This window comes from Pristiophorus japonicus, chromosome 15 (assembly GCF_044704955.1).
Source record: "Pristiophorus japonicus isolate sPriJap1 chromosome 15, sPriJap1.hap1, whole genome shotgun sequence".
In the NCBI taxonomy this organism is placed as follows: Eukaryota; Metazoa; Chordata; class Chondrichthyes; family Pristiophoridae; genus Pristiophorus; species Pristiophorus japonicus.
Genome location: NC_091991.1, coordinates 146,166,381 through 146,193,106, shown reverse-complemented (window position 1 = coordinate 146,193,106; position 26,726 = coordinate 146,166,381). Strand labels below are relative to the sequence as shown.

The following is a 26,726-nucleotide window of genomic DNA, read 5'->3' as shown; positions in this document are numbered from 1 at the left end:
AGACGGGCTAGAGTGACAGGAGGGCGGGGATTCAAGTTCGGTTGAGAAGAATCAGATCTATATATATATAAATAAATAAAACATTTTGTCTAGGTTGGTCCGGCAGTGATTAGGGTGGGAGCTGCGCAACTTTAACGGCAGAAAACGAAGGCGCGAGAGGGGAGACGGAGTGTTTTAACCAAGGTGGGTGACTATTGGACACAAATCGCGTTTTAAAAGGCGCTGCCGAGGAGTTAGTGCGGACGGAGGCGCTTTCCGTGGTGTTTTTGTGTGTGTGCGCCTGAGGCCTGCGGATCCGGGGGCTGGCTTCACGAGCTCGCCTCCCCTGGTTTGTACAGCGCTCTCTGGGAAGCCTTGTATTTTCCCCCCTCCTTATGAAACCCTAAACGTTTTCCAGAACATTCCTGTACTGAAAATCCTCAGGCAGCGGGTATAATTCGTTGTAATTGGGGTTTATTTTCCACTGTAAACTTAAAATATCACCCCCCTTCCCCACATAATTTGGAGGAGGAGGGAAACGGCTGATGTACATCCATACAATGCAAAGCACAAAGGCGAATCCTTTTTATTGGGACTGGCAATGTGCGACATCTTTTTCAAATCAATGTTTTTAAGTGGCGCCGCAGCAAACGCCTGAACTCCTAGTTTGCCGCTGTGTGTTTTTTCCGTTTTCTCCCCTCTGCAGCTTAGTTCCTGTATATTAAAATAAATGGCCAGTTCATACCTGAACAGCTTTACACGTCCGTTATTGCGTTGAGTGTGTGACCCCACTATTTCCAGGTGACGAGGTCATGTTGCTGCCCCATGAAGATGAGCGGTCAAGTTTTTTTTGGTCGGATGAGCAGCTGTGCCATCTTCACCTTTACTCTGGTAACTAGTCTGTGAAGTTATGAGTAGTTCAGATAATTCTTCCAATAAAACACAGGTCTGTTTCTTACCAGAATGAGAGTGTGATTTCTTTAGATTTTGCTCCAGTAACTACCATAATATAATCATTTTTTAAATTCAGCTATCTTGGTTGTTTCAGATCACGCATCAAACTTATCTGTTGCCCACTTGAACAAGAAATTGTGGCACAGTTGAATAAAACAAATTGATAGGTGTCCATATAAAGTGTCCATGACATCAGAGGCTTAACTTATGTCACTTACTTACTTACATTTCTGAGTTGTACAATAGTAAAGTCACAGGTGCTTTTTATATTTTTAACTTTCTTCCTGACCAATAATGTCGCAGAGACTTATGATAGATTTTTTTTTCTGTGGTGTATCATTATTTACTTGGTGTGGAACCAAACACAATTTGAACTAATGAAAATGCGAATCAATCAGTATATACTTTACAGAGGCAATATGTCATTTTTCTTCATTTTTGGGGCTTGTATAAGCTGATCTTGGGAATCAAAAAGTGGAAGTTTTCATTTAATAAATGCCTACTAGTTAAATATCGATACATTTCTTGATATTTGGGAATATTTGGTTGCACACTCAACACAATAATGGATGTGTAAAACTGTTCAGGTATGAACTGTCCATTTATTTGGAAATATTTCTGATCTAGTGGAGTGAAATTTCTGTATGAAAATCACAATGGAATGCTGGTGTTAACCCTTCCATCCATCTCCCTGCTGTGTACACCAAAATAATTTGCTTTAATGGAACCAGTCTGTAGATATGACTACAATGACTTTGTCACACTAATTCAGTTTGTTTCACCAGACCCTGACCATTTATTCAAAGATGGGAAAAGGGAAGATTTTTGCTCTTCACTGTAGTGAAATCATATAAATGTTTTTTTTTTACAAATAGTGAATAGTGCAACCTTTCTCATGGTGAGAACTTCCATTGTGCAAGCTCTGACATTGTAATAAATAGGTAAAACTTATTTTGGCACAGAATCACATTAAAAGGCACATGCAAGGTTGCCAATGATCAAGTAATAGATGTTTACAGCTGAAAAGGAGACCTTTGTGTCTCAGTCAGCTCTTTACCAGAGCAGTCCAGAATGAATTCTCTCCCCATAGCCTTTAACTTCCTTTGTTTTAAATATTTATCCACATTTCCTGTTAAGCTACAGTGGTTTCTGCCTCAACTACTTCCTGTGGCAAAGCATTCCATGCTTCAGCTAATTTTCTTGTAACATTTCTTCAAACGTGGCAATTTTGAATTGATTGCCCCAGGTACTACCTCACAAGAAGAAATTATCTTTTTCAATTCTCACCCCCCGCCCACCCAGCCCCGTTTTAAATATTAAATCTCCTCTTGGCATCCTCCGCTCCAATGGAAATAACCCCAGTATCTCAAATCTCTCTTCATAACTATATTTTCCCATCTCTGAAATGATCCTGGTGAATCTATGCTGTTTGCTTGCTATTAAACTGCATCATTTTTGCTGGTACCAGCTGTTGCCTCAACTCAATGTCTTAACAAAACTTCCATCACAACCCAGCTCCCTGACTAGGAACTACCTAGCCCTGTCACTGAAGTCGAACTTTTATATACATAGCTTCAGTGTGCACCTGCAAACATCATAGTCTGTATCAAACATAGCCTGAGAGAACATGGAAGATCTGTGTGTTGCCATTTTTATCTTGCACTTTGCAAGTCAAATGATGCTATTTCGGCTGTGTTACCAGAATACCTGTCTAGCAGGCCTTTCCCGCTCCTGTCTGAACTCTTCCATCACCTTGGCTAAGTTTTTTTTTGAGCCGTTGAGCTCTTGCAGTTTAGTAAATGCCAAACCCAAATAGCTTCCTAGCTGACTTTTTTAGAAAATGTTTTTTCCTGAATTAGTTCTTTTCTTTATGCTTAGTATTATTCATGTTGTGTATCTGTAAAGCATGCACTCCCATGTTTTGCCACCAGGGAGCTCATCCCCTGAAATCCCAAGGGATCCCAGCATCCCTTGGGAGCACTGTATATAGTCCTGTTCCTCACTCTGGAGTGTCTTATTAAAGACTGAGGCCACTGTTACTTTAACCTCCCTGTGTGCAGCCTCATCTGTGTTAGGAACACAATAATTCAGGCCTTGCTTGAGAGGTGATCTGTCTCTCTGAAAAAGAGTAAGAATCATCTGAACTGTACCTCCTTACAGACTGATTGTTGAATTGCGACAGTCAGCTCTTTGCCACCATACTGGGAACCAGTCTGATGGGCCATGAATACAAAATATCATTATGCAATGACCCTCCTTTTTGTCTCTTTTGTTTTTTCTCCTATCAAAGTTTAAAATCAAGTGTGCCATGATGTTGATGGTTCCCTGTGTCTTTCACAGGTTACACCTTCTTTCCATTGGGCCAGCTTTGAAATTGGATGGGGTACAAGTCGCTAAGTTGCTGGAATGCCAGTTCCACTCTCTGTTGCCCTCTCAGTCTTTATGGTCGTCTGTTTTCAAGTTTAATCTGTTACCTAGGATTCTTTAGATAACGTATCCTATTCTTTTGGAAAATTATCCAGGACTATATTTGTATAACAGGGACTGAGTAAGACCATATCCAAACTTGTAAAGCTGGATCCAAGCTCCGTCCAGACTGGTAAAATAAAATTCCTAGTGAAACGAGGGGTTACTCCAGGGTTAGGAGCTTGCTGTAGAGTTTAATAGATGGTAAGCATTTAAAATTAAGGGTTTAAATTCTCCAAATGACTACGTTTCCATTTGGAGAACCTGACCCCACGGACTGTTGGCTAATAGCACAGGTGTGCCACAACAAGCCATCAAGATCTCTCTCTGGCCTAGGGCTACAGTATTTTATATATTTTGCACACTGCAGATTTACTGGTTGAGCTCCAGAGAATCCACAAAAAATTAATGAATGCAAACAAATAGCTACTTGATTTTGGTATGACAAAAATTTGAATAAAGCTTGGAGGTTTTGTTAATTTTGCTGTGGTTTGAAGTTCAGCAGACTGGAAAAAGCAGCCCAGTAGAACAGATGAGGCCTTGAGGCATTATGATTTGATGACTGCCTAAGTAGCATGACTACTGTTAATATAGAAACATGGTAATGTAGGGAACAAAATGTGATTTGCAGATTTTTATGTTAAAACGCCCCCCTCATTAAAACCTATTTAAATAGTACATTTCGGTAGATTGTACAACATGACTGCTGACTGGCATTTCCTTTAGTCTCTCACAAATTAGCCTTTTTCCCTACCTTTTAGCTTATTTGGAAATTGTTGCATTCAATTAACATTTCTAGCTGGTCTGCTTATTCTTGCGTCTTATTTCAGTCTTTATACTTTTGAATTTTTTTCTTTCCTGAGCTTAAATTATTTTATGTTCGCCACATTTTTCCCAACCTTCTAAAGTTCACCTAGCATGTCAATTATAACTTCATTCCAGTCATAATTGGTTTGAAGAAATGTAGCAGGTCCATCAAATCTGCTATGGTACTTTCCCTTACAAGCTATCTAACTTAATCTCATTGTGCTGCTTGCTCTTTATCAAGCAACCATCTAATTCCCTTTAAAAGTACTTTTAGGATTTGACTGCAATAATTGTACTGGAGAATTTCACATCTAACAACTGTCCAAATAAGTATTCTAACCTTGCTTTTTGTGGTCTTGTTACTATCTAACTGATGGAAGCAATATCAACCAATTGCGATTTACCCTAATATGTTCATGAAGATCTTCAAGACACCCCCTCAACCTTCTAAGTGGAAAAAATCCACAACATTTCAAGTGTTGCTCCATAACTAACATATCGTGCTTGATAATATGTTAGTGAATCTATGCTGTACCTTTCCCATTGCTTTTATATCCTTTGTACAATAGAGTGCCCAAAGCTTTGCACAATCCTACAATTGCAGTTTTACTGAGGTTTTGTGTTTAACATTGTCTCCCTGCTTTTGTATTCTAGATTCTTGGACACTTCTCTACATTGATCATCTTTACTCATCTTGCTAGCTTATCTATATCATCCTGCAGTATTTCACAGTTCTGATCATAATTTGCCATGCTCCCCCCCCCCACTCCATTCCCACCAAAATCCCCAAATTTTGTGACCGCAGCAACTTTCAATAATTGTTCTCTTATTAAGGCAAGTTCACTTGTGTATATAGCAATTACATGGCCAAAACATCACTACCAGTCCAAGAAACTTCCCTTTACCCCTTACATTATGTTTTCTGCCCTCCAACTATCTCTGTCGATGTTGCAAGACCCTCCCCCTTAATTCTATGTGTCATTCTCTTTGCCATAAGTCTCTTGTAGTACAATGTCAAATGTCTTTTGAAAAGCCATATCCACTAAATTTCTTTTATCCTGATTTTTTTTTTTCTTGTTCAAATAAGTATGATTGGTTAAGCACCACCTCTTTTTATAGCGATTTGTACTGACTAGCCCTGGCACTCGAAGTACAAGTATTTTCATCCCATGTTATAGACATTTATAGTTTGCCAGCAACTAAAGTAAGACTAGCTGGCCTATAATTTCCTGATTTATCCCTGTCTCATTTTTTTTCAAGTGACGGCAGAGTAGCCAGCCACCTTTCAGTCCTTAGCAGGATTTATGCAGTCTAGACTTTCTTGAGTTTAACTATCGAGGTCCCTGATGCAACTGTCAACTTTAATACCAGGATGTTTGATAGGTGGTTGTTTAGTTACTGGTAATATGGACTTATTTTTTTTAGGATCGATTATAAATTTTTGGTGCTGTATGGTACAACTTTCTGTGATCTGGCTCTTCTGGAGTTGGCTTCTATTGGGTATCTAAGCATTTAAACTTTTGTGTTTGTAGAATGGTGATGTGCTTTTGGCTTTCTTTGGGATGTGCAGAATAGTCCATACAACATTTCAGTATATTGGATTTTCTTTGGTCATCGAAGTACCCTGTATTGGTTTATGTTTGCTGATCTTAATGCATTATTTGATAAGGGAGTGTGTGTTATTGTAGCCTGTAACTTTTGGGTTTGCACATTAAACATAGGGTTTACAATCACAGAGGGGACTACAGTATGATGAGGGCAGAGTTAGCTAAAGTAGACTGCGAACACAGACTAAATGATGGCACAATTGAGGAACAGTGGAGGACTTTTAAGGAGCTCTTTCATAGTGCTCAACAAAAATATATTCCAGTGAAAAAAAAGGGCGGTAAGAGAAGGGATAACCAGCCGTGGATAACCAAGGAAATAAAGGAGAGTATCAAATTAAAAACCAATGCGTATGAGGTGGCCAAGGTTAGTGGGAAAATAGAAGATTGGGAAAATTTTAAACGACAGCAAAGAATGACTAAGAAAGCAATATAGAAAGGAAAGATAGATTATGAAGGTAAACTTGCGCAAAACATAAAAACAGATAGTAAAAGCTTTTACAGATATATAAAATGGAAAAGAGTGACTAAAGTAAATGTTGGTCCCTTAGAAGATGAGAAGGGGGATTTAATAATGGGAAATGTGGAAATGGCTGAGACCTTAAACAATTATTTTGCTTCGGTCTTCACAGTGGAAGACACAGAAACCATGCCAGAAATTGCTGGTCACAGGAATGTGGGAAGGGAGGACCTTTAGACAATCACTATCACTAGGGGGTAGTGCTGGACAGGCTAATGGGACTCAAGGTAGACAAGTCCCCTGGTCCTGATGAAATGCATCCCAGGCTATTAAAAGAGATGGCGGAAGTTATAGCAGTGCATTTGTTATAATCTACCAAAATTCTCTGGACTCTGGAGGTACCAGCGTATTGGAAAGCAGCTAATGTAATGCCTCTGTTTGTTTTTTTTTAAAAAAAAGGGGGCAGACAAAAGGCAGGTAACTATTGGCCGGTTAGTTTAACATCTGTAGTGGGGAAAATGCTTGAAGCTATCATTAAGGAAGAAATAGCGGGACATCTAGATAGGAATAGTGCAATCAAGCAGACGCAGCATGGATTCATGAAGGGGAAATCATGTTTAACTAATTTACTGGAATTCTTTGAGGATATACGAGCATGGTAGATAGAGATGTACCGATGGATGTGGTGTATTTAGATTTTCAAAAGGCATTCGATAAGGTGCCACACAAAAGGTTACTGCAGAAGATAAAGATATGCGGAGTCAGTGGAAATGTATTAGCATTAATAGAGAATTGGCTGGCTAACAGAAAGCAGAGAGTCGGGATAAATGGGTCCTTTTCGGGTTGGAAATCGGTGGCTAGTGGTGTGCCACAGGGATCGGTGCTGGGACCACAACTGTTTACAATATACATAGATGACCTGGTAGAGGGGACAGAGTGTAGTGGAACAAAATTTGCAAATGACACAAAGAATAGTGGGAAAGCGGGTTGTGTAGAGGACACACAGAGGCTGCAAAGAGATTTGGATAGGTTAAGCGAATGGGCTAAAGTTTGGCAGATGGAATACAATGTCGGAAAGTGTGAGGTCATCCACCTTGGGGGGGGGGGGGGGGGGGGGGAAACTGTAAATAGAATATTATTTGAATGGGGAGAAATTACAACATGCTGCGGTGCAGAGGGACCTGGGGGTCCTTGTGCATGAATCCCAAAAAGTTAGTTTGCAGGTGCAACAGGTAATCAGGAAGGCGAATGGAATGTTGGCCTTCATTGCAAGAGGGATGGAGTACAAAAGCAGGGAGGTCCTTCTGCAACTGTATAGGGTATTGGTGAGGCCGCACCTGGAGTACTGCATGCAGCTTTGGTCACCTTACTTAAGGAAGGATATACTAGCTTTGGAGGGGGTATGGAGATGATTCACTAGGCTGATTCCGGAGATGAGGGGGTTACCTTATGATGATAGATTGAGTAGACTGGGTCTTTACTCGTTGGAGTTCAGAAGGATGAGGGGTGATCTTATAGAAACATTTAAAATAATGAAAGGGATAGACAAGATAGAGGTAGAGAGGTTGTTTCCACTGGTCGGGGAGACTAGAACTAGGGGGCACAGCCTCAAAATGCGGGGGAGCCAATTTAAAACCGAGTTGAGAAGGAATTTCTTCTCCCAGAGGGTTGTGAATCTGTGGAATTCTCTGCCCAAGGAAGCAGTTGAAGCTAGCTCATTGAATGTATTCAAGTCATAGATAGATTTGTAACCAGTAAGGGAATTAAGGGTTATGGGGTGCGGGCGTGTAAGTGGAGCTGAGTCCACAGCCAGATCAGCCATGATCTTGTTGAATGGCGGAGCAGGCTCGAGGGGCTAGATGGCCTACTCCTGTTCCTAATTCTTATGTTCTTATGTGACCTTGGCATTTAGTCTTGCATGCTGTACCAGTAGAATTGCTGTTTCTGATGGTATAATTTGGTGGAACTATACCTGGGACCCACTAAAATTTTAAGGAAGGAAACTTATAGACTAAATAATCATCTTTTAAGATGGATCCAAATGCATGGTATTTTTTTTTTGAACAAAACACTAGTGATATTAGCATCACTTTAGGTCAGCTGTGCAGTAGCTTGCCTTCACGTGCATTGCCCATCTGATTAGTGACTCTTGAGTGACAACAGTCATTCATTCATCCTTTCATTCCACTTCCACAATACATAATGGGCCAAAAATTGCGGTCGGCGGCGTACCTCTGGAGTACGCCGGCGACCTGCGAAAACAACACGCACATACCTGATGGCAGCCCTCCTGTTAAAGCCTGCGGTTCAACGCTGTGTAATGGAGGGCAGTGAAATGGCCCACCGATCCCAGGAACGCAGCTTGTGTGGAAGCGTACCTGGGATCATATGGGCCTGGTCATCCAATCAGAAAACAGATGTCTTTCATTCATTTAAATTATTACAATACTTCCTTAATACAGCCTTTAAAATACATTACAGATTTAGTTTTTATCATGGGAATCCAATTTATTACATAATTCCCACTTCTAAGCAAATACTGTGCAGAAAGTTATGTAAAATATTTTTAAAACCTGCAGCTTTAACATACACTAGGATTGATTGTCATTAAAGCTTCTAAGTCATTTACATTTTTTTTAAATCATTTTCGCCATCTCGGGTATCCCCTTGCGCTGTCCTTTTTCCACCAGCCGTAAAATTTCCATACTTTTGAGAGTAGTAGTCAGACCACCGCAAAATCCGGGCCAATGTCATTGCACACAGTAAACAAATCATCACCAGTGTATCAACATTTTAAGTCTATGAAAAACATAGTCAGTAATATATTCAGTATTATCACCAGCAAACAAAACAGTCCTCCCTTCTCAAATATAAACCAGCTATAAAAAGATCCAATCGTCATATCAATAACCACAACTGTTTATGGCTATTTGTTTTTTGGCAATAGGAAAAGCTCTTCAGAAAACTAAGTTTCAATATCAAAACGAGAATACAGTGTTGCAGTGTTTCTCCATTTGCCGCCCCCCCCTCCCCCCCCCCCCGGCCCCAAATGATGGGCAGGAGAGGATCGGTATTAAAAATGGCGGGGGGGTGGGGGAGGGGAAACTGAATGTGATCCCGACTTGTCTGTTGCTATTTTTACGACAACTAATTTTGTAGCATCCGATGTAAGCAAATACTTAATTTGAATAATATCTCTTCTGCGTATCTTGAATTATAATTTTTTTTTAAACTGCCTGCTGTACAAGCAGCAGCCGCTGAGCGCATCCCATCACACTGGCTTATTTGGGAGTTTGTTTACTTCGGCTTTTAATGAGGCCTATTTAACAGTAATTCTTTTTTTTAAAGTAATGCTTAAAAAATAAAGAGCTGTCCAATACTTTGTTTAATTTATTGTACAAATGTTACTACATTGCAGATTTTAGGAGCACCATGTCTCGTCGTACCAGAAATAATCGTGCCTGGCGGTATGTGTACAGTGGTATTCGAGATGCTGATACTGTGGCTGTAGTATTGCCTGATGGGTCAGTAGGTCCTGGCCCTGGTTATGACTCGGATGGCCAGGTAGGAGAATATTTTATAGCCAACCTATTTACAGACTGAATTGTCCATGAGTGAATAAGATCTTCTATTCTAATCCCCTTCGTGAGGTTATGATATCTTTTAGCTGATGCCATTTGTAATGCTAACCCAGTGCAGACAGAAATCAAACTTGGATCTACTGGTCAGTGATCAGTGGAGTTGCCTCCTATACAATCTTCTTTTAGATATAGACTTAGGCCCGGAATTTGCGATGCAGCAAAGGCATTTGCTGCTGGCCCCGAAGAAAGCTGGCTCTGGCGAAATTTGTCTTTCTCGACGCGCAAGTCAGATTAGTGGAGAATTCCTGGCGTGAGTTGCTGTGACATCAACACTCTGTCTAAGCAACCAATCACAATGTAGGATTCTCACAGACAGAGCCATTAAATGCAGAAATTGCTTTTGTTCAGACTTCTAAAAAATGTTAGCGAGCAAAACAAAGATTGGGGACTTCGATAGGAACAAGGTAAACCTGAAACAAATATGAACAAAATTTTTAATTTTTTTTAAAGTTTATTAAATTGTAATTTTCAACCTAATGGAGACATTTGACATGTCCAAAATTAAAATGAGCTTTTCAGGTCCATAACGTTTGTTTAGCAGTCAGTACACTGTTAAATCCCCATTTGCACCTAATCTAACAAGGCTTAACTTTTAATGGGGTATTTAACAGTGATATCGCTTCTCGGCCTTTTGGCTAAGATCATGCGTAACTGACCTGACAGGGGAGTAACCACCATAACCCCAAGGTGGTTCTCCCTGGATCAGGAAGGTATATGCTTGCTTTTTTGGAAATAGGAGGTGGGTGGGGTGGCTTGACCCATCCACCTCCACGGAGGTGTGTGGGGGACCTGATCCATCCACCTCCATGGCACGAACCTGGTATTGCAGTACTTCCAGGAACGGTGCAGTGGCTCTAGGCCTTTTGGCTAAGAGCATTGGCGCAGAGTGATCCTTGAATGGGCCCAAGGTGACCTCTGGCGTTTGTGATTTGACAAAGAATTGGAACGATTGGCTACGAATTTCAAAAAAAAATAAATAAATAACAGTGATATTATTGCGGAAAAGTCCATGTTTTTGTCAGTTTCAGTGATTGCCAGCTATGAGGGGCGGGGGGACCACAGCACAGCCAGTGTCGGTGCAGTGAATGAATGATCGCAATTTCAGGATTTCTGCGTTTAGATACGCATGCGCCACATCCTGACGTTGCGTTCAGTTTCAAAGGGATAATAAGAGCGAATGCTGTTCATTTGTCGTTCGCTGTTATTATCTACCACAAATTCTGGGCCATTGATTACATAGAAGGACATATTAGAATCACCAATGGGCAACATGGTGCTAGGATTTAGACTGCTTAATTGTAGATTCAAAATTGTTGGGGGTTTTAAGGTAGCATTGCATTTGTAGAAAAAAAATTGCTGCTTTCAACTGTTGAGTAACTTTATTAGAGTTTGAAATTGTTCTGTGATTTTTTTTTTAACTCTTTCCCGATAAATCTAGAAAACAATTTCTGTGACAAGCTTCCTATAGATGTAAATTTGATTTAAAATTATAAAATGATTATCATTTCAAGCACATTTGTCTAATTATATAGCTTGAACTTGTACTGTAAACTGTAGCTTTAGTTTCTTGAATAATTCAGTCAAAACTAGTATGGCAAATATGTGAATTTTCTGTTTCGGCCAGAAATGGAATGATATTAAACAATGTTTTATATTATCATTTTGATCTTTGGATGATTCTAGTTTTTTTTTTTCTGCAGCACTACGTATAATATGAATATTTAATTAAATTAAAGTGCTCTAAACCCACCACTAAAACAACTTATTGCTAAATAATTTGCAGAATGTAATTTCTTTGTCCTTTTGAGTCTCAGAAATTGTCTCTCCTGGTTTTCTGTAATATATTGGGCATAATTCAGAGATGCAGTAACTAGCACTGTGACAATGATAACCAATGAAGCTAGCATAATAGTTTCATTCAATCCATGCTGCTTTTTTCTTCTATATAGCCATCTGTTAGTCTGTAGATTGGGCAAGTCTAGACTATAGATTTATTTGCATCTGATGCATGAGAGCAGACTAAACATTCCTACAACAAGGTGACAATGGTTGCTCCTTTTGTAATACGTAGTACTTGCAATTATGTAATTCGTTTTATTATTGAAGAGCAAAGCTGAGAAGCCTTGTCCGGCAGGTTTCAAAAAGTATATTCCTGGGCAAAAATTCATTTTCACTGATCTCCGTTCTGCTTTTTATTTGGAAACCTCAGCATTCATTGTTTTCATGAGTGAACTTTTTTCTCCCAATCAAATCCGTTTTCAATTTGTATCTAATTGTTAGAGATTTGAAAATCTTAAAACCTTTACTGCTCTCTTTGGTTTAAAGATTGCTGTTGCAAAGTAAGCAATTCTTCTTATTGGAAAAGCTGCTCATGGTACTGTACTAATTAATTTGTGCAAGAATTAGTGTTGATGAAACCATACTATAACATATAAGTTTATTCATGTGGATTTTATTTCATCTCTTAAAGCACAGCGACTCCGATTCTGAGCCAGAATTCCATTTGCCACCATCAATCCCAACAGCATTACCTGTCACAGGAGAGTCATACTGTGACTGTGTCAGCCAAAGTGACACCCGATACTGCGGTAGTATGCGCAGTTTCCATCGCATGAAGGACTGTCACTGTGGAGAGGAAGATGAATGTAAGAATGAGTAAAAATTGTCTTCATTTTTTTTTGAGAGATTTGGTAGCACTGTAAGGTTAAAACAGTTGATAAGTATGTAGGGAACATAAACTGATCATGTGGAATGTTTAATTCTCGTGCTTTATTACTGGAGTTCTTCCAGAGTTCCAGCATCTGAATTCATCATTCTATAGATCAGGACTTTTAAGAAATCTAACAACAGATCTGTGGGAAACTAGTAAATTTGCAATACAGGTACAACCTCTGAAATCCGGAAAGTTCGAGACCGAGGCCATTCCAGTTTCTGGATTTCGGAATGGAAATCCGATGTCCCGAATCCGGAAATCCCTGGGCTGAGTTTTGGGTTTTTCTGGATTTCGGAGACAAAATCCCACGTCCCATACTTTAGCTCGTAGCGCACCCGTAGTTAGGAAGAAGAAAAACTCCTGGGAAAAACCTACATTGCAGCCCTTATTTTTTTTTGGTGTGTATGTGTGTGTGTGTGTGTGACGGGAATTATTTACAGAATACTGATCAGAATACTGGTGTCCAGATTTCGGAGGTTGTACCTGTACCTATTTCTGACATAAGAGGATAAGAGGAGGTTATATTAATTTTATTAAGGTGGGGTCCCCAATGGCAGAAATTGAGCTGCATCAGTCAACTTAGTTAAAATGAGGTTGTGGTACTTTGTAATGTAGCTGCTTTTCAGTATGGTTTACATTATTTCCATTTAAGGAATCTCTGGTGTCATTGCTGCCAGTACTTCAGTTTAAACTATACCTGCTGGATTTGTCCTTAAGTGGACTAAATGGAGAATAATGGATATTCGAGTGATTTCAAGGTAGAATTTCATTCCAGAGCTCTCGTGACCATTATGGCAGAAATCTGAACATACAAATCTATAGCCATCAAATCACAAACATGTATTTGTTTGATCAATATTATAGAGTAGGTGAGGCTAGGTGTATTGCCTTTTTTGCTTTGTTGACTTCAGTTGCCGTGGAATGTACAGGTACGGTCAGTGTGCTCTCTGTATTTAGCTTGATGGCATTCACACTGAAGAACTTTCACTTGCTGAAGGACTAATAGTTGTGTTGTACCCATTGCAGTTTTTCCAAATTTATGATCAATAGTTAATTACTGGAAATATTCTGATAGGGTTGTAATTTAAGAGGAATTAAATGTACTCTTTCCTTCCCCCCCTCCCTAAACTTCGTACAATAAATGTTTGTGTGCTTTTAGATTTGCATGGGAAGAACTTTCATCACAAATAATGTCAACTTCTTTGTTCCTGTAATCATGAAATGTTAAAATGAGTAAAACATGACTATTAGTAGCAAATTTAAGTTTAAAAAAAAAAAAAAATTCCTCCCTGCAGATTTTGAATGGATGTGGGATGATTCGACCAAGTCCTCTGCTACACTGCTGAGCTGTGAGAATAGAGAAGTGAATTTCCACATGGATTACAGTTGTGGAACGGCAGCTGTTCGTGGGGACAAGGAAATGAGTGAAGGTCAACACTTCTGGGAAATAAAAATGACCTCCCCTGTGTATGGTACAGACATGGTAAGTACAGTAAAACTTGGTAGAAAAATATGGGCAAGGTATTACATTATCATATTTACACGTGGGTCATTTCAGGAAAAGTGATCTTTTACTGAAGGGAATTGTGCACAGGAATGAAAGAAATACCACAATCGCAGCACTAAAAGCCATTTTTTGGGATTTGATGAAAGCTGGGATCTGGGACTTGATAACGAGTTTACATCCATATTAATTTTCACACAGTCTGTTTATGCTTATGTCTGTGTGTGCTTATCTTCACTTTGTTCACTAATGCTAAGTTGACATTTCTGTCGTGCCATATCTTGAGATTTAAAAAAAACGAATCGGCATCCCTTTTAAGTACATCTGGCTGCACCAGCCTGCGACTCCTGTTCGGGGCTTGCAGCCTACTCCGGGACATCATCCAAGACTTTTAAAAACCGGTCCGAAGGGACTCCGGAGCCGGCGTTGAACCAGCCGAAGGGACTCCGGGACCGGCGTTGAACCTGCCGAAGGAACTCCGGGACCGGCGTTGAACCGGCCGAAAGGACCAAGCTGCTGTAATTTCTTCAAGGGACCGGAATTCCTACTACTGATTTACATCTTAAACTTTTAATCAATTTTTAAACTTTTAAACAATTTGGGAAAACTTTTATAATCTACTACTGATTTACATTTTTGACTTAATCAACTTTTAAACTTTTAATCAACCTGAATAACTTTTTAAACATTTGGAAATACTTTTAAACAACTTGGAAACCTTTGGAGAAACTTTTAAATAACTTTGGAAATCTTGGAAAAAACTTTTAAAAATATCCCTCGGAACCCTAGCAGACAGCTGACCTTCCTAATGCCTGCCTCCCAACTAAGCCTCGGGCCACCTACCATCAAGGGTGCTACTCGGCGCCGAGCTTGTGGCCAACACCTCGCCGTAGGCAATTAGGCTTATACAGCAGTGCCTGGTCTCCAGTCGTCTTGGACCCCCTTGCCACTGGACCAAGACCTTGCTCAGCTAAGCCCGTGTGGTTGCCGGTGTGCAGCGGCCACCCAATATTAAAAGAACTCACGCATCTTCTACTTCGTTGATATGAATTTCGGGACCTGGAACGTCAGGACCCTCATGGACAATTCCAACAGCACCAGGCCGGAACGCCGCACCGCCATAGTTGCCCAGGAACTTGGACATTTTGACATCGACTTCACTGCCCTAAGCGAGACCTGGCGGGCAGGGGAAGATCAGCTCAAGGAACATGGTGGAGGTTACATCTTTTTCTGGAAAGGAAAATCAGAGGAAGAACGTCGCCTTCATGGAGTCGGCTTCTCCGTCAAAAATGAGCTGGTCGACTGCCTCAAAGACTCCCCGTGTGAGGTTAACGAACGCCTCATGACTCTTCGACTTAGCATATCCCGGAACCAATGCGCCACAGTCATCCGTGCGTTCGCCCCAACACTCGATGCAACGGATGAGGCTAAAGAGGGTTTTTATTCCAACCTCGAGACATCCCTGTCCTGCGCCCTCACGATCAACAAATTGATCCTCATAGGTGACTTTTTAATGCCAGGGTCGGCAAAGACACAGCCTTCTGGGGAAGCGTGATCGGCAGAGAGGGGGTAGGGAAAGCCAACTCCAGCGGTACCCTACTCCTGACAAAAAATGCATAGAACATGAACTCATCACCAACACGCTGTTTCGCCAGGGGGACGAATACAAGGCATTGTGGCAACACCCTCGCTCCAAACGCTGGCACCTGCTCAACTATGTCATCGTCCAAGCCAGGGATCGCAAGGATGTGCGCATCACCCCCGCTGACGACTGCTCGACGGACCACCGCCTAATCCGATCCATCATCGACATTAACATAGCCCCACAGCTGAAGCAGTGCCGCAAAAAAGTTAATGCCGGGACACTTAAAGACCCAGCTAAGAGAGCCCTATTTAGTCAGCGCCTCACAGCTAATTTGGCGTGCCTTGATGACCCTAAGATGCTGAATGCCCATAGCACTTGGTCTGCCCTCCAGGCCTCTATAACCAGTGCCTGTGAAGAGACACTTGGTCACTCAACCAGAAAACACCAGGACTGGTTTCATGAAAATGATCAGGAGATCCAAGAATTAATAGATCGCAAGCGCAGAGCATTTCTGAGCCTCAAGCAACAACCCAACTCAGGAGCTGCAAAGCAACGTACAGACGGCTCAAGGCTGAGGTGCAACAAAAAACCCGGGACCTCAAGAACAGGTGGTGGACGGAGAAAGCACAGGAGATACAACAACTGGCCAACAACCACAATATGCGAGGATTCTTCATTGCAGTCAAGGCCACCTACGGTCCAAACTCCCAAGGCCCCACCCCACTCCTAGCCAAGAACGAGGAAACACTCATCAAGGACACTGAGGCTGTCTGGGCCCGCTGGAAGGAGCACTTTGAAGATCTCCTCAATCGAGACTCTGCCTTTGACTCGAGTCCATCCCGCAGCATGCGACCCGCCACCACCTCACTGAAACCCCAACGTTGCATGAGGCAGGCAAAGCCATAAAACGGCTCCAGAATAACAAGGCTATGGGTCGGATGGAATCCCTGCTGAGGCGCTAAAGTATGGCGCTGTTGGCGCGGATACATGACCTCATCACTCTCATCTGGAGGGAGGAGAGCATGCCGGGAGATCTCAGAGATGCAGTGATCGTGACCACCTTTTTTAAAAAAGGGGAGAAGTCTGACTGCGGCAGTTACAGGAGAATCTCACTGCTATCAGCCACTGGGAAAGTTGTCGCTACAGTTTTTCTCAACTGTCTTCTTCCTGTGGCCGAGGAGCTCCTCCCGGAATCACAGTGTGGATTTTGTCCCCTACGGGGCACAATGGACATGATCTTTACAGCGCGACAGCTGCAGGAAAAATGCAGGGAGCAGCGCCAGCCCTTCTACATGGTCTATTTCGATCTTACAAAGGCCTTTGACACTGCTAACAGTGAGGGTCTTTGGAGCATCCTCCTCCGTTTCGGATGTCCCCAAAAGTTTGTCACCATCATTCGCCTGCTCCACGACGGCATGCAGGCCGTGATCCTTACCAACGGATCCATTACAGACCCAATCCATGTCCGGACCGGGGTCAAACAAGGCTGCGTCATCGCTCCAACCCTCTTCTCAATCTTCCTCGTTGCCATGCTCCACTTCACAGTCAACACGCTCCCCGCTGGAGTGGAACTAAATAAACTACAGAACGAGTGGGACGCTGTTTAACCTACGCCGCCTCCAGGCCAGGTCAAAGATCACCCCAACCTCTGTTGTTCAGCTACAGTACGTGGACAACGCCCGCATCTGTGCACGTTCTGAGGCTGAACTCCAGGATATAGTCGATGTATTCACTGAGGCATATGAAAGCATGGGACTTAGGCTTAACATCCGTAAGACAAAGGTCGTCCATCAGCCTGTCCTTGCCGCACAGCACTACCGCCCCAGTCATCAAGATTCACGGCTCGGCCCTCGACAATGTGGACCATTTCCCATACCTCGGGAGCCTCTTATCAGCAAAAGCAACATTGATTCAGAGATTCAACATCGCCTCCAATGCGCCAGTGCAGCCTTCAGCCACCTGAGGAAAAGAATGTTTGAAGACCAGGCCCTCAAATCTACCACAAGCTCATGGTCCACAGGGCTGTAGTAATACCCGCCCTCTTTTATGGATCAGGGGCATGGACGATGTACAGAAGACTCCTCAAGTCACTGGAGATATATCACCAACGATGTCTCCGCAAGATCCTGCAAATCCCCTGGGAGGACAGGCACACCAACATACGTGTCCTTGTCCAGGCTAACATCCCCATCATTGAAACATTGACCATACTCGAATAGCTTCGCTGGGCAGGCCACATAGGCCGTATGCCAGACACGAGATTCCCTAAGCAACTGCTCTATGTGGAGCTCCTTCACGGCAAACGAACCAAAGGCGGGCAGCGGAAACGTTACAAGGACACCCTCAAAGCCTCCCTGATAAAGTACGACATCACCACTGACACCTGGGAGTCCCTGGTCGAAGACCGCCCTAGATGGAGAAATTGCATCTGGGAGGGCATTGAGCTCTTCGAATCTCAATGCCGAGAACGTGAAGAGGCCAAGCGCAGGCAGCGGAAGGAGCGTGTGGCAAACCAGTCCCGCCCACCCCTTCCCTCGACTCATGTCTGTCCCACCTGTGACCGGGTCTGTGGCTCTCGTATTGGACTGTTCAGCCACCAAAGAACTCACTTCAGGAGTGGAAGCAAGTCTTCCTCGATTCCGAGGGAATGCCTATGATGATGATGATAAGTACCGAAAGCATTGCTTGTTGCTGTTTATCAATTCTTTATTCTCATAGTTCCTACTGGAACGCTATTTCCCATGTTAAGTTATTGATTACTGTCTTCCTTGTCGTGTATGTCCTGCGTAACAATCTTATATTAACAACTTGGAAGAAGGGACTGAGTGTAACATAGCCAAGTTTGCTGACGATACAAAGATGGGAGGAAAAGCAATGTGTGAGGAGGACACAAAAAATCTGCAAAAGGACATAGACAAGCTAAGTGAGTGGGCAAAAATTTGGCAGATGGAGTTTAATGTTGGAAAATGTAAGGTCATGTACTTTGGCACAAAAAATCAAACAGCAAGTTATTATTTAAATGGAGAAAGATTGCAAAGTGCCGCAGTACAATGGGACCTGGGGGTACTTGTGCATGAAACACAAAAGGATAGTATACAGGTACAGCAAGTGATTAGGAAGGCCAATAGTATCTTGGCCTTTATTGCAATGGGGATGGAGTATAAAAGCAGAGAAGTCTTACTACAGCTATATAAGGTTTTGGTGAGGCCACACCTGGAATACAGCGTGCAGTTTTGTTTTCCATATTTACGAAAGGATATATGTGCTTTGGAGGTAGTTCAGAGAAGGTTCACTAGGTTGATTCCGGGGATGAGGGGGTTGACTTATGAGGAAAGGTTGAGTAGGTTGGGCCTCTACTCACTGGAATTCAGAAGAATGAGAGGTGATCTTATCGAAATGTGTAAGATTATGAGGGGGGTGACGAGGTGGATGCAGAGAGGATGTTTCCACTGATGGGGGAGACTAGAACTAGAGGGCATGATCTTACAATAAGAGGCCGCCCATTTAAAACAGAGATGAGGAGAAATTTCTTCTCTGAGGGTTGTAAATCTGTGGAATTCGCTGCTTCAGAGAGCTGTGGAAGCTGGGACATTGAATAAATTTAAGACAGAAATAGACAGTTTCTTAAACGATAAGGGGTTATGGGGAGCGGGTGGAGAAGTGGAGCTGAGTCCATGATCAGATCAGCCATGATCTTATTGAATGACGGAGCAGGCTTGAGGGGCCGTATGGCCTACTCCTGTTCCTAATTCTTATGTTCTTCTGTAAATGGCTAGAATGGGATGATTTTTAAAAATAATCTGGGTTTACTCACTAGTTGGTTTTATAAATGTCTTGTTTCCTTGGGAATGTGCCTGTTTTTTTCTGTTTTTATGAAAAAGGCATCGAATGAATAGTGAAATAAAAACAAATGGAAGGTTGAACCTCCGTTATCCGGCACCCTCTGGACCTGGCATTTGCAGAATAAGGGATTTTGCCGGATGAGCGGAGGTCAGTAGCCCGAGGTCGGTGGGGGGGGGGTGTGAGGTGTGGAAGGAGAGGAGGTTGCAGACCTGAAGTGTCAACAAGGCCCTCTGTGGGCCATGAAGGAGGTGTCGGCGGGCTGGGTGCCGGCGCGGCCCCAGCCGGCTGTGTGTCACTGTGGCCCCAGCATCGGCAAAGTCGGGATGGAGGTCGGCCATGTTCTGCGCATGCACCCCCGGCCACCAGAATCATGCCAGATGAGGGGTGGTGCCGGATAAGGGAGCTCCAACTCCCCATATACTGTATACAGTCCCCATCACTTGCAGCGGGTGCATTAGATGGTTTAAAGTAGTGTTATTTCTATTGAACAAAACTTGCAAATCACTATTGAAGCTGTGACCCCACACCACTTGGAGGAGATTAAGTACACAAGGGTAATTAGACCAGAATAAGATGTCGTTTACTTCTTGCTGAGTAGTGCAAGCTGTAACCCACCACCAGTTAGAGGTGATAAGTATGCAAGGGAAACATAGAAACATAGAAAATAGGTGCAGCAGTAGGCCATTCGGCCCTTCGAGCCTGCACCACCATTCAATAAGATCATGGCTGATCATCCACCTCTACCCCTTTCCTGCTTTCTCTCCATACCCCTTGATCCCTTTATCCGTAAGGGCCATATCTAACTCCCTGTTGAATATATCCAATGAACTGGCATCAACAACTCTCTGCAATAGGGAATTCCACAGCTTAACAACTCTGAGTGAAGAAGTTTCTCCTCATCTTAGTCCTAAATGGCTTACCCCTTATCCTTAGACTGTGACCCCTGGTTCTGGACTTCCCCAAGATCGAGAACATTCTTCCTGCATCTAACCTGTCCAGTCCCGTCAGAATTTTATATGTTTCTATGAGATCCCCTCTCATCCTTCTAAACTCCAGTGAATACAGGCCCAGTCAATCCAGTCTCTCCTCATATATCAGTCCTGCCATCCCGGGAATCAGTCTGGTGAACCTTCGCTGCACTCGCTCAATAGCAAAAACATCCTTCCTCAGATTAGGAGACCAAAACTGAACACAATATTCCAGGTGAGGCCTCACTAAGGCCCTGTACAACTGCAGTAAGACCTCCCTGCTCCTATACTCAAATCCCCTAGCTATGAAGGCCAACATACCATTTGCCTTCTTCACCGCCTGCTGTACCTGCATGCCAACTTTCAATGACTGATGTACATGACACCCAGGTTTCGTTGCACCTCCCCTTTTCCTAATCTGCCACCATTCAGATAATATTCTGCCTTCGTGTTTTTGCCCCCAAAGTGGATAACCTCACATTTATCCACAACATATGCATCTGCCACTCGTTTGCCAACTCACCTAACCTGTCCAAGTCACCATGCAACTTTTTAGCGTCCTCCTCACAGCTCACACCGCCACCCTGCTTAGTGTCATCTGCAAACTTGGAGATATTACACTCAATTCCCTCATCCAAATCATTGATGTATATTGTAAATAGCTGGGGTCCCAGCACTGAGCCCTGCGGCACCCCACTAGTCACTGCCTGCCATTCTGAAAAGGACTTGTTTATCCCGACTCTCTGCTTCCTGTCTGCCAACCAGTTCTCTATCCACATCCGTACATTACCCCCAATCCCATGTGCTTTAATTTTGCACACCAATCTCTTGTGTGGGACCTTGTCAAAAGCCTTTTGAAAGTCCACATACACACCACATCCACTGGTTCTCCCTTGTCCACTCTACCAGTTACATCCTCAAAAAATTGTAGAAGATTTGTCAAGCAGGATTTCCCTTTCATAAATCCATGCTGACTTGGACCGATCCCGTCACTGCTTTCCAAATGTGCTGCTATTTCATCTTTAATAATTGATTCCAACATTTTCCCCACTATTGTTTTCTCTCTCCCTCCTTTCTTAAAAAGTGGTGTTACATTAGCTACCCTCCAGTCCGTAGGAACCGATCCAGAGTCGATAGACTGTTGGAAAATTATCACCAATGCATCCACTATTTCTAGGGCCACTTCCTTAAGTACTCTGAGATGCAGACTATCATGCCCCGGGGATTTATCGGCCTTCAATCCCATCAATTTCCCTAACATAATTTCCCGCCTAATAAGGATTTCCTTCAGTTTCTCCTTCTCACTAGACCCTCAGTCTCCTAGTATTTCCGGAAGGTTATTTGTGTCTTCCTTCGTGAAGACAGAACCAAAGTATTTGTTTAACTGGTCCGCCATTTCTTTGTTCCCCATTATAAATTCACCTGAATCTGACTGCAAGGGACCTATGTTTGTTTTCACTAACCTTTTTCTCTTCACATATCTAGAAGCTTTTGCAGTCAGTTTTTATGTTCCCAGCAAGCTTCCTCTCATACTCTATTTCCCCCCTCCTAATTAAACCCTTTGTCCTCCTCTGCTGAATTATAGAATTCCTCAGGTTTGCTGCTTTTTCTGGCCAATTTATATGCCTCTTCCTTGGATTTAACACTATCCTTAATTTCCCTTGTTAGCCAATTTCTCTTGTATCTTAACAAGGTTCAAACTATTCACTGAACAACTGTTTCTGCCCGAAATGCATAGAACGCATAATATTCTAAGCGGTAACTTTGTAACTGATATAATGGAAATGGGTTCGTGCTTTTTGGCTGATTGAGATTACCTGATTTAAACTTGGCCTTTTTTTTTTAATAAAAGTGACGGGGACTGTATTGCACAGCATCTGAAAAGATGAAGTGAAGACTGAATTCTTTGAACTGAGTTCAAAGGTCTTTGGATACCCGGCCATGCAGGTTTAGTCACATAAAACAATCTAACCATTAATTAAGATCCATCTAAATTAATATTTAAAATAATTAAGTAGTGACTGTCAGTCAAGTTATGAATTGAAATATTGCAGAAAAGTGCCCATTGGGTTCAATTATTTTTGATACTGAACGGCTGGACTTGGATCTTTGAGTTTAAATAAAATGGTCATGACTATTAACGATGATCTAACCTTGTATTGATTGATAATGTGACATTTTCTTGATCAAGTAGCTCCCTGGACAGTGTATTAAATCTATCCATTGTTGCACTAAACAAGACAAATTATAATGTACTTACTTCATGATTTCCATTTAAGGAACCGAGCAGGAGAAAGAATTGCTGTGGTCATTCTGAGCAGTAATATTTACAAGCACATTCTTTTTGAAAATATTCATGGCATCTCTAACCATAGCAACTAGAGTATTTATCTACCTTTGTTAACTTGATGTATTTGACTTGTCCTGTATTTTATTTTTGTACACTTTAGATGGTAGGAATAGGAACAACTGATGTTAAACTGGACAAATTTCGTCATACCTTTTGCAGCTTACTGGGAAAGGATGAAAATAGTTGGGGTCTCTCCTACACAGGTACTAATCTTGTGAAATTTTTAGGGTACTTTTCCTTGTTTTTAGTCATTTTGGAGAATATCAGCCCTCGATCTAAATTGATTTTGTATGCTGGTTTAGAGTATCAGAGAATAAACTGTGCTTGTGGGTGCAATTGCACATTCTCTTGAACCTGTGCCTGTCTTTTTCATTCCACTTGCAGCCAAGGTAAGAGTTCAGCTGTGGAAGGGGACTGCTTTTCCCTGCTGCTTAGCACTGATGAAACTGCTCAATAAGATTGAAGAACTGTTTCACCAATGCTTTGGATAATATGTATAAGCCTTAAGACTTGGATGTTACCATTAAAAATGCTAAAAATGACTGGGAATGGAGAAATACATGTGGCCACAAAGCTAGGGACAAATTGGGAGTAGAAGAAAAGTGACATTGTTTTTGTACAGTGTATATATATATATATATATATATATATATAAGATTTCTGTGAACAAGTTGGAATTGACTGTCAGTGCAAAATGTTTTGTATGTACCCTGCTTTCTGCAATTGGTGCAATTTTTGCAGTAGCTTTGAGGAAAGGAACCTCATTTTTCACATGCAAACCTCTGACTAAAGGAGATCTTGAAACTCAATACACTTTGGACTCGGCCAAGAATTTTGAGACTATTCTAAGTTTTTAAACCTCTCTCATTTCCATCAGAGTTTGTTGCATTTAAATGTTTTCAAAAATATATTTTATTTGAATATCTTTATACATGTGCAATATCATTTTGAACAGTGTTGCAGTCTTGTGTTTATAGCTGAGATTTTTTTGTAATCTTCAATTTGTTTGTTGTAGGTGTACTACATCACAAAGGTGCCAAGATTCACTTCTCAACAAGATTTGGACAGGGATCCATCATGGGTATTCATTTGGATACCTGGAATGGTACCCTGACATTCTTCAAAAATAGGAAATGCATAGGTATGATCTAGTTTTATGTATTGGGAATTTTATATTGCCTATTCCTGAATGTAAATGTTTAATACAGTTGAAGTTAATTTTCACCATTGCCTGTTGAGCTCCAGTGGGATGCTGACCTACTGTTATTGCAAACTGTGACCTATACAAGAACATCTTTTTAAAAATAGGTAATGTATTTAAAATGTAGTGTGTAACAATCTGGATTATGTTACAAGACATTAAGATGTTTGAGGGGTTTACATTACGCTCAAAGCTGCAAGCTCACTCCAATTGTATTCTGTGAATTTAAAGGGTTAGGGTTCCGCAAACGTTAAATTTGTATTGCGGTACCCTTGGGTTTTAAATAATTGGTCGGAAGTCTAAATGGTTGTGTGTATTCCACATGATCACCAGGACTTTTCTGATGAATTGGCATCCAGCAGCAAAAACTTAAAAAAAAACACACGCTCTTGGAGCTATAATCCTGCTATCTCATCACAGACCTGAAAACAACCAACAGGACAGCTTTAAAATACATTTTAAAATGTTACATAAATACAATACATGTTGAAAACTGGTACTTTACAGAAAATAAATTGCCTACGTCACTGCCAATATAAGCCACTTGTATACGGGGTGCTGATTAGTTATTCTCCATAAAATTCTGTTTTCTCCAGATATGTATTATGCAAATAACAATAACAATTTTAAGGTCTCAGCAGTAAATGTTTAACCTTACTTGCTGCTATCTTGTATAATTTAAAAGGTTTGACAAAGTGAAAAATAACTTTCCAACATTAGCTTTATATTTTTTGGTATTTTATTGAAAATCATGGGACAAGACATTTTGTATATTTTCAAAGCACCACATTATGGGTTAGTGGCCAATAATTTAATGCTTGAAGAGAAAATTCTAACATCAGCCATATTTGCTCTGAATTTTTTTTTTCAATGGGTTTGATATTTTTTCTGGCAACTAGCTGATCTGGCAAAGCCAAGTTATATTGAGATGATATCTGAGCGGCAGTTTGAAAATGACAAGGGTTTTCAATAGTCCAAAGTATTTGCTGTATTGTGAAATGATGAATGGTGGTAATGATGTGTGCCCAGCTGGCATTAACAAGTGTTTTTCCTTATAAAGGAGTTGCAGCTACTAAACTGCAAAACAAGAAGTTCTTCCCAATGGTTTGTTCAACTGCAGCGAGGAGCAGTATGAAAGTGATTCGATCTTGTTTCTCCCCGACCTCTCTCCAGTATCTCTGCTGCCTACGGCTCCGACAACTATTGCCTGATCACAATGACAAATTGGAGGTTCTTCCCCTACCCCCGGGTCTGAAATGCATGCTACGCAATCGGTTGGGTTGGGTCCTCTCTATGAATCATGAAGGCAGTGGCAAAGAGGCTGCCTGCAGCTCATCCGGCAGCGATTCTGATAGTTCCTCCTCAGTTGAAGCTTGCCAACGGAAAAGATGTCGGCGGACTTAACATTGATATTGGTTTGATTTCTTTTTTTAAAATCATGACTATTGCAACTGCGGCAGTTAAAATTCTACTTGGTATGGACGCGGACCAGTGCTGCTACATGATGAGCCAAATGCAAGATGATCAAAGCTCCCAACTTCATTTTTAATGCTTCTAGCTCCTCGCACCAAACCATTGGGGATTGTATTACCTGTGAACTGCGATTGGTAGAAGCGCTAGATGACGGCCGAAGACACTCTTCTGAATAAAGTACCTGTGTACTACAAGAATTCTTTTTCAGTCTACATTTTGGCTTTTTGTAGGTCATTTAGTGCTTTCGCCTAAAAATATTAAATATTCAGCTTGTCTAAAATATTTACAGCATGTTTATCTTTTTTTCGAGAGAACATCAGCAAACTCTACTTCCTCTGGTTGAGTCTCTGAGCCATGTAGAACAAAAAGGTTCCTTGTTTGATTCCTTGTCTACACTGAATTACCGTATATACTCGCGTATCATGCGACTTTTGAAGACCTAAATTGTAACCTAAATTTGGGGGGTCGCATGATACGCGAGATACAAAATTTGCGGGTGTGAAGTGCTGGCCAAGATTAGGCTGTTAGGCAGTAAACACACGAATGCCCATTTTTCTTGCTTCTCGTAAAGCATAAAGTCTTATTTTAGATCGTGTTATAATATAACTATTTTCTCGATTTTCGGACACCCGCTTTGATACTTTATCTTCTAAATACGGCCAATGACATTTCGACCCGTGATTTGCGCATTTATAGGAAGGAGTTTCCTTCAATTTTTCTTTTTGTTTTCTCCAGTTTCGGACACAGCTTTCTCCGACACCAAACAGCTTTGCAGCTTTAACGTTGTTGCTTTGTTCCGCTTCGGCAACAACTTGCAGCTTAAATTTGGCAGTATATTTCTTCGCAGATCTTTTCTCCATAGTGGCTAAGGATAGAATGTAAAAATATATTTGTCATAGTTTACTACCTTAGATGAGATTTGGAACGAAATACGGTAACTGTTTATTATCGTAATGAGAAACGGCAAAACAGCTGTTTCTCATTCAGTTGTTTACGGCGGAAGAGTCGTTTCATGATTCGGTTGTTAAGGTCTGTATTCGATCGTTGTTATGTGTTAGGGTACTTGTTACGTGTTGGGTACTTGTTAAACTTGTTTGAAAGCCTAGCCTAGTGTCTCAAAAAAGTGACTCGCATGATACATAAGATATATGATAAATTCATGTTTTGGGGACGAAAAT

The 26,726-nt window shown here is 41.6% G+C and overlaps 1 protein-coding gene and 1 pseudogene across 1 annotated transcript; both read left to right on the top strand.

The window, feature by feature from the left end:
- The first annotated feature begins 37 nt into the window (after positions 1-37).
- Positions 38-25,830, top strand: LOC139225899 (SPRY domain-containing SOCS box protein 3-like). Its single transcript, XM_070856762.1, has 7 exons — positions 38-183; positions 9,689-9,834; positions 12,382-12,556; positions 13,920-14,107; positions 22,975-23,077; positions 23,890-24,015; positions 25,136-25,830. The coding sequence occupies exons 2-7, from the start codon at positions 9,703-9,705 to the stop codon at positions 25,477-25,479; spliced, it is 1,068 nt and encodes a 355-aa protein (XP_070712863.1). The 5' UTR covers positions 38-183; positions 9,689-9,702; the 3' UTR covers positions 25,480-25,830.
- Positions 10,527-10,765, top strand: LOC139226016 (U2 spliceosomal RNA; annotated as a pseudogene).
- Positions 25,831-26,726: the final 896 nt, after the last annotated feature.

Excerpts from the sequence above, each read along its gene's own strand:
- LOC139225899 (XM_070856762.1), top strand. The coding sequence starts at position 9,703 with ATGTCTCGTCGTACCAGAAATAATCGTGCCTGGCGGTATGTGTACAGT. Across the intron at positions 9,835-12,381 it reads GTTATGACTCGGATGGCCAG|CACAGCGACTCCGATTCTGA; the intron begins GTAGGAGAATAT and ends CATCTCTTAAAG. Across the intron at positions 12,557-13,919 it reads CTGTGGAGAGGAAGATGAAT|ATTTTGAATGGATGTGGGAT; the intron begins GTAAGAATGAGT and ends TCCTCCCTGCAG.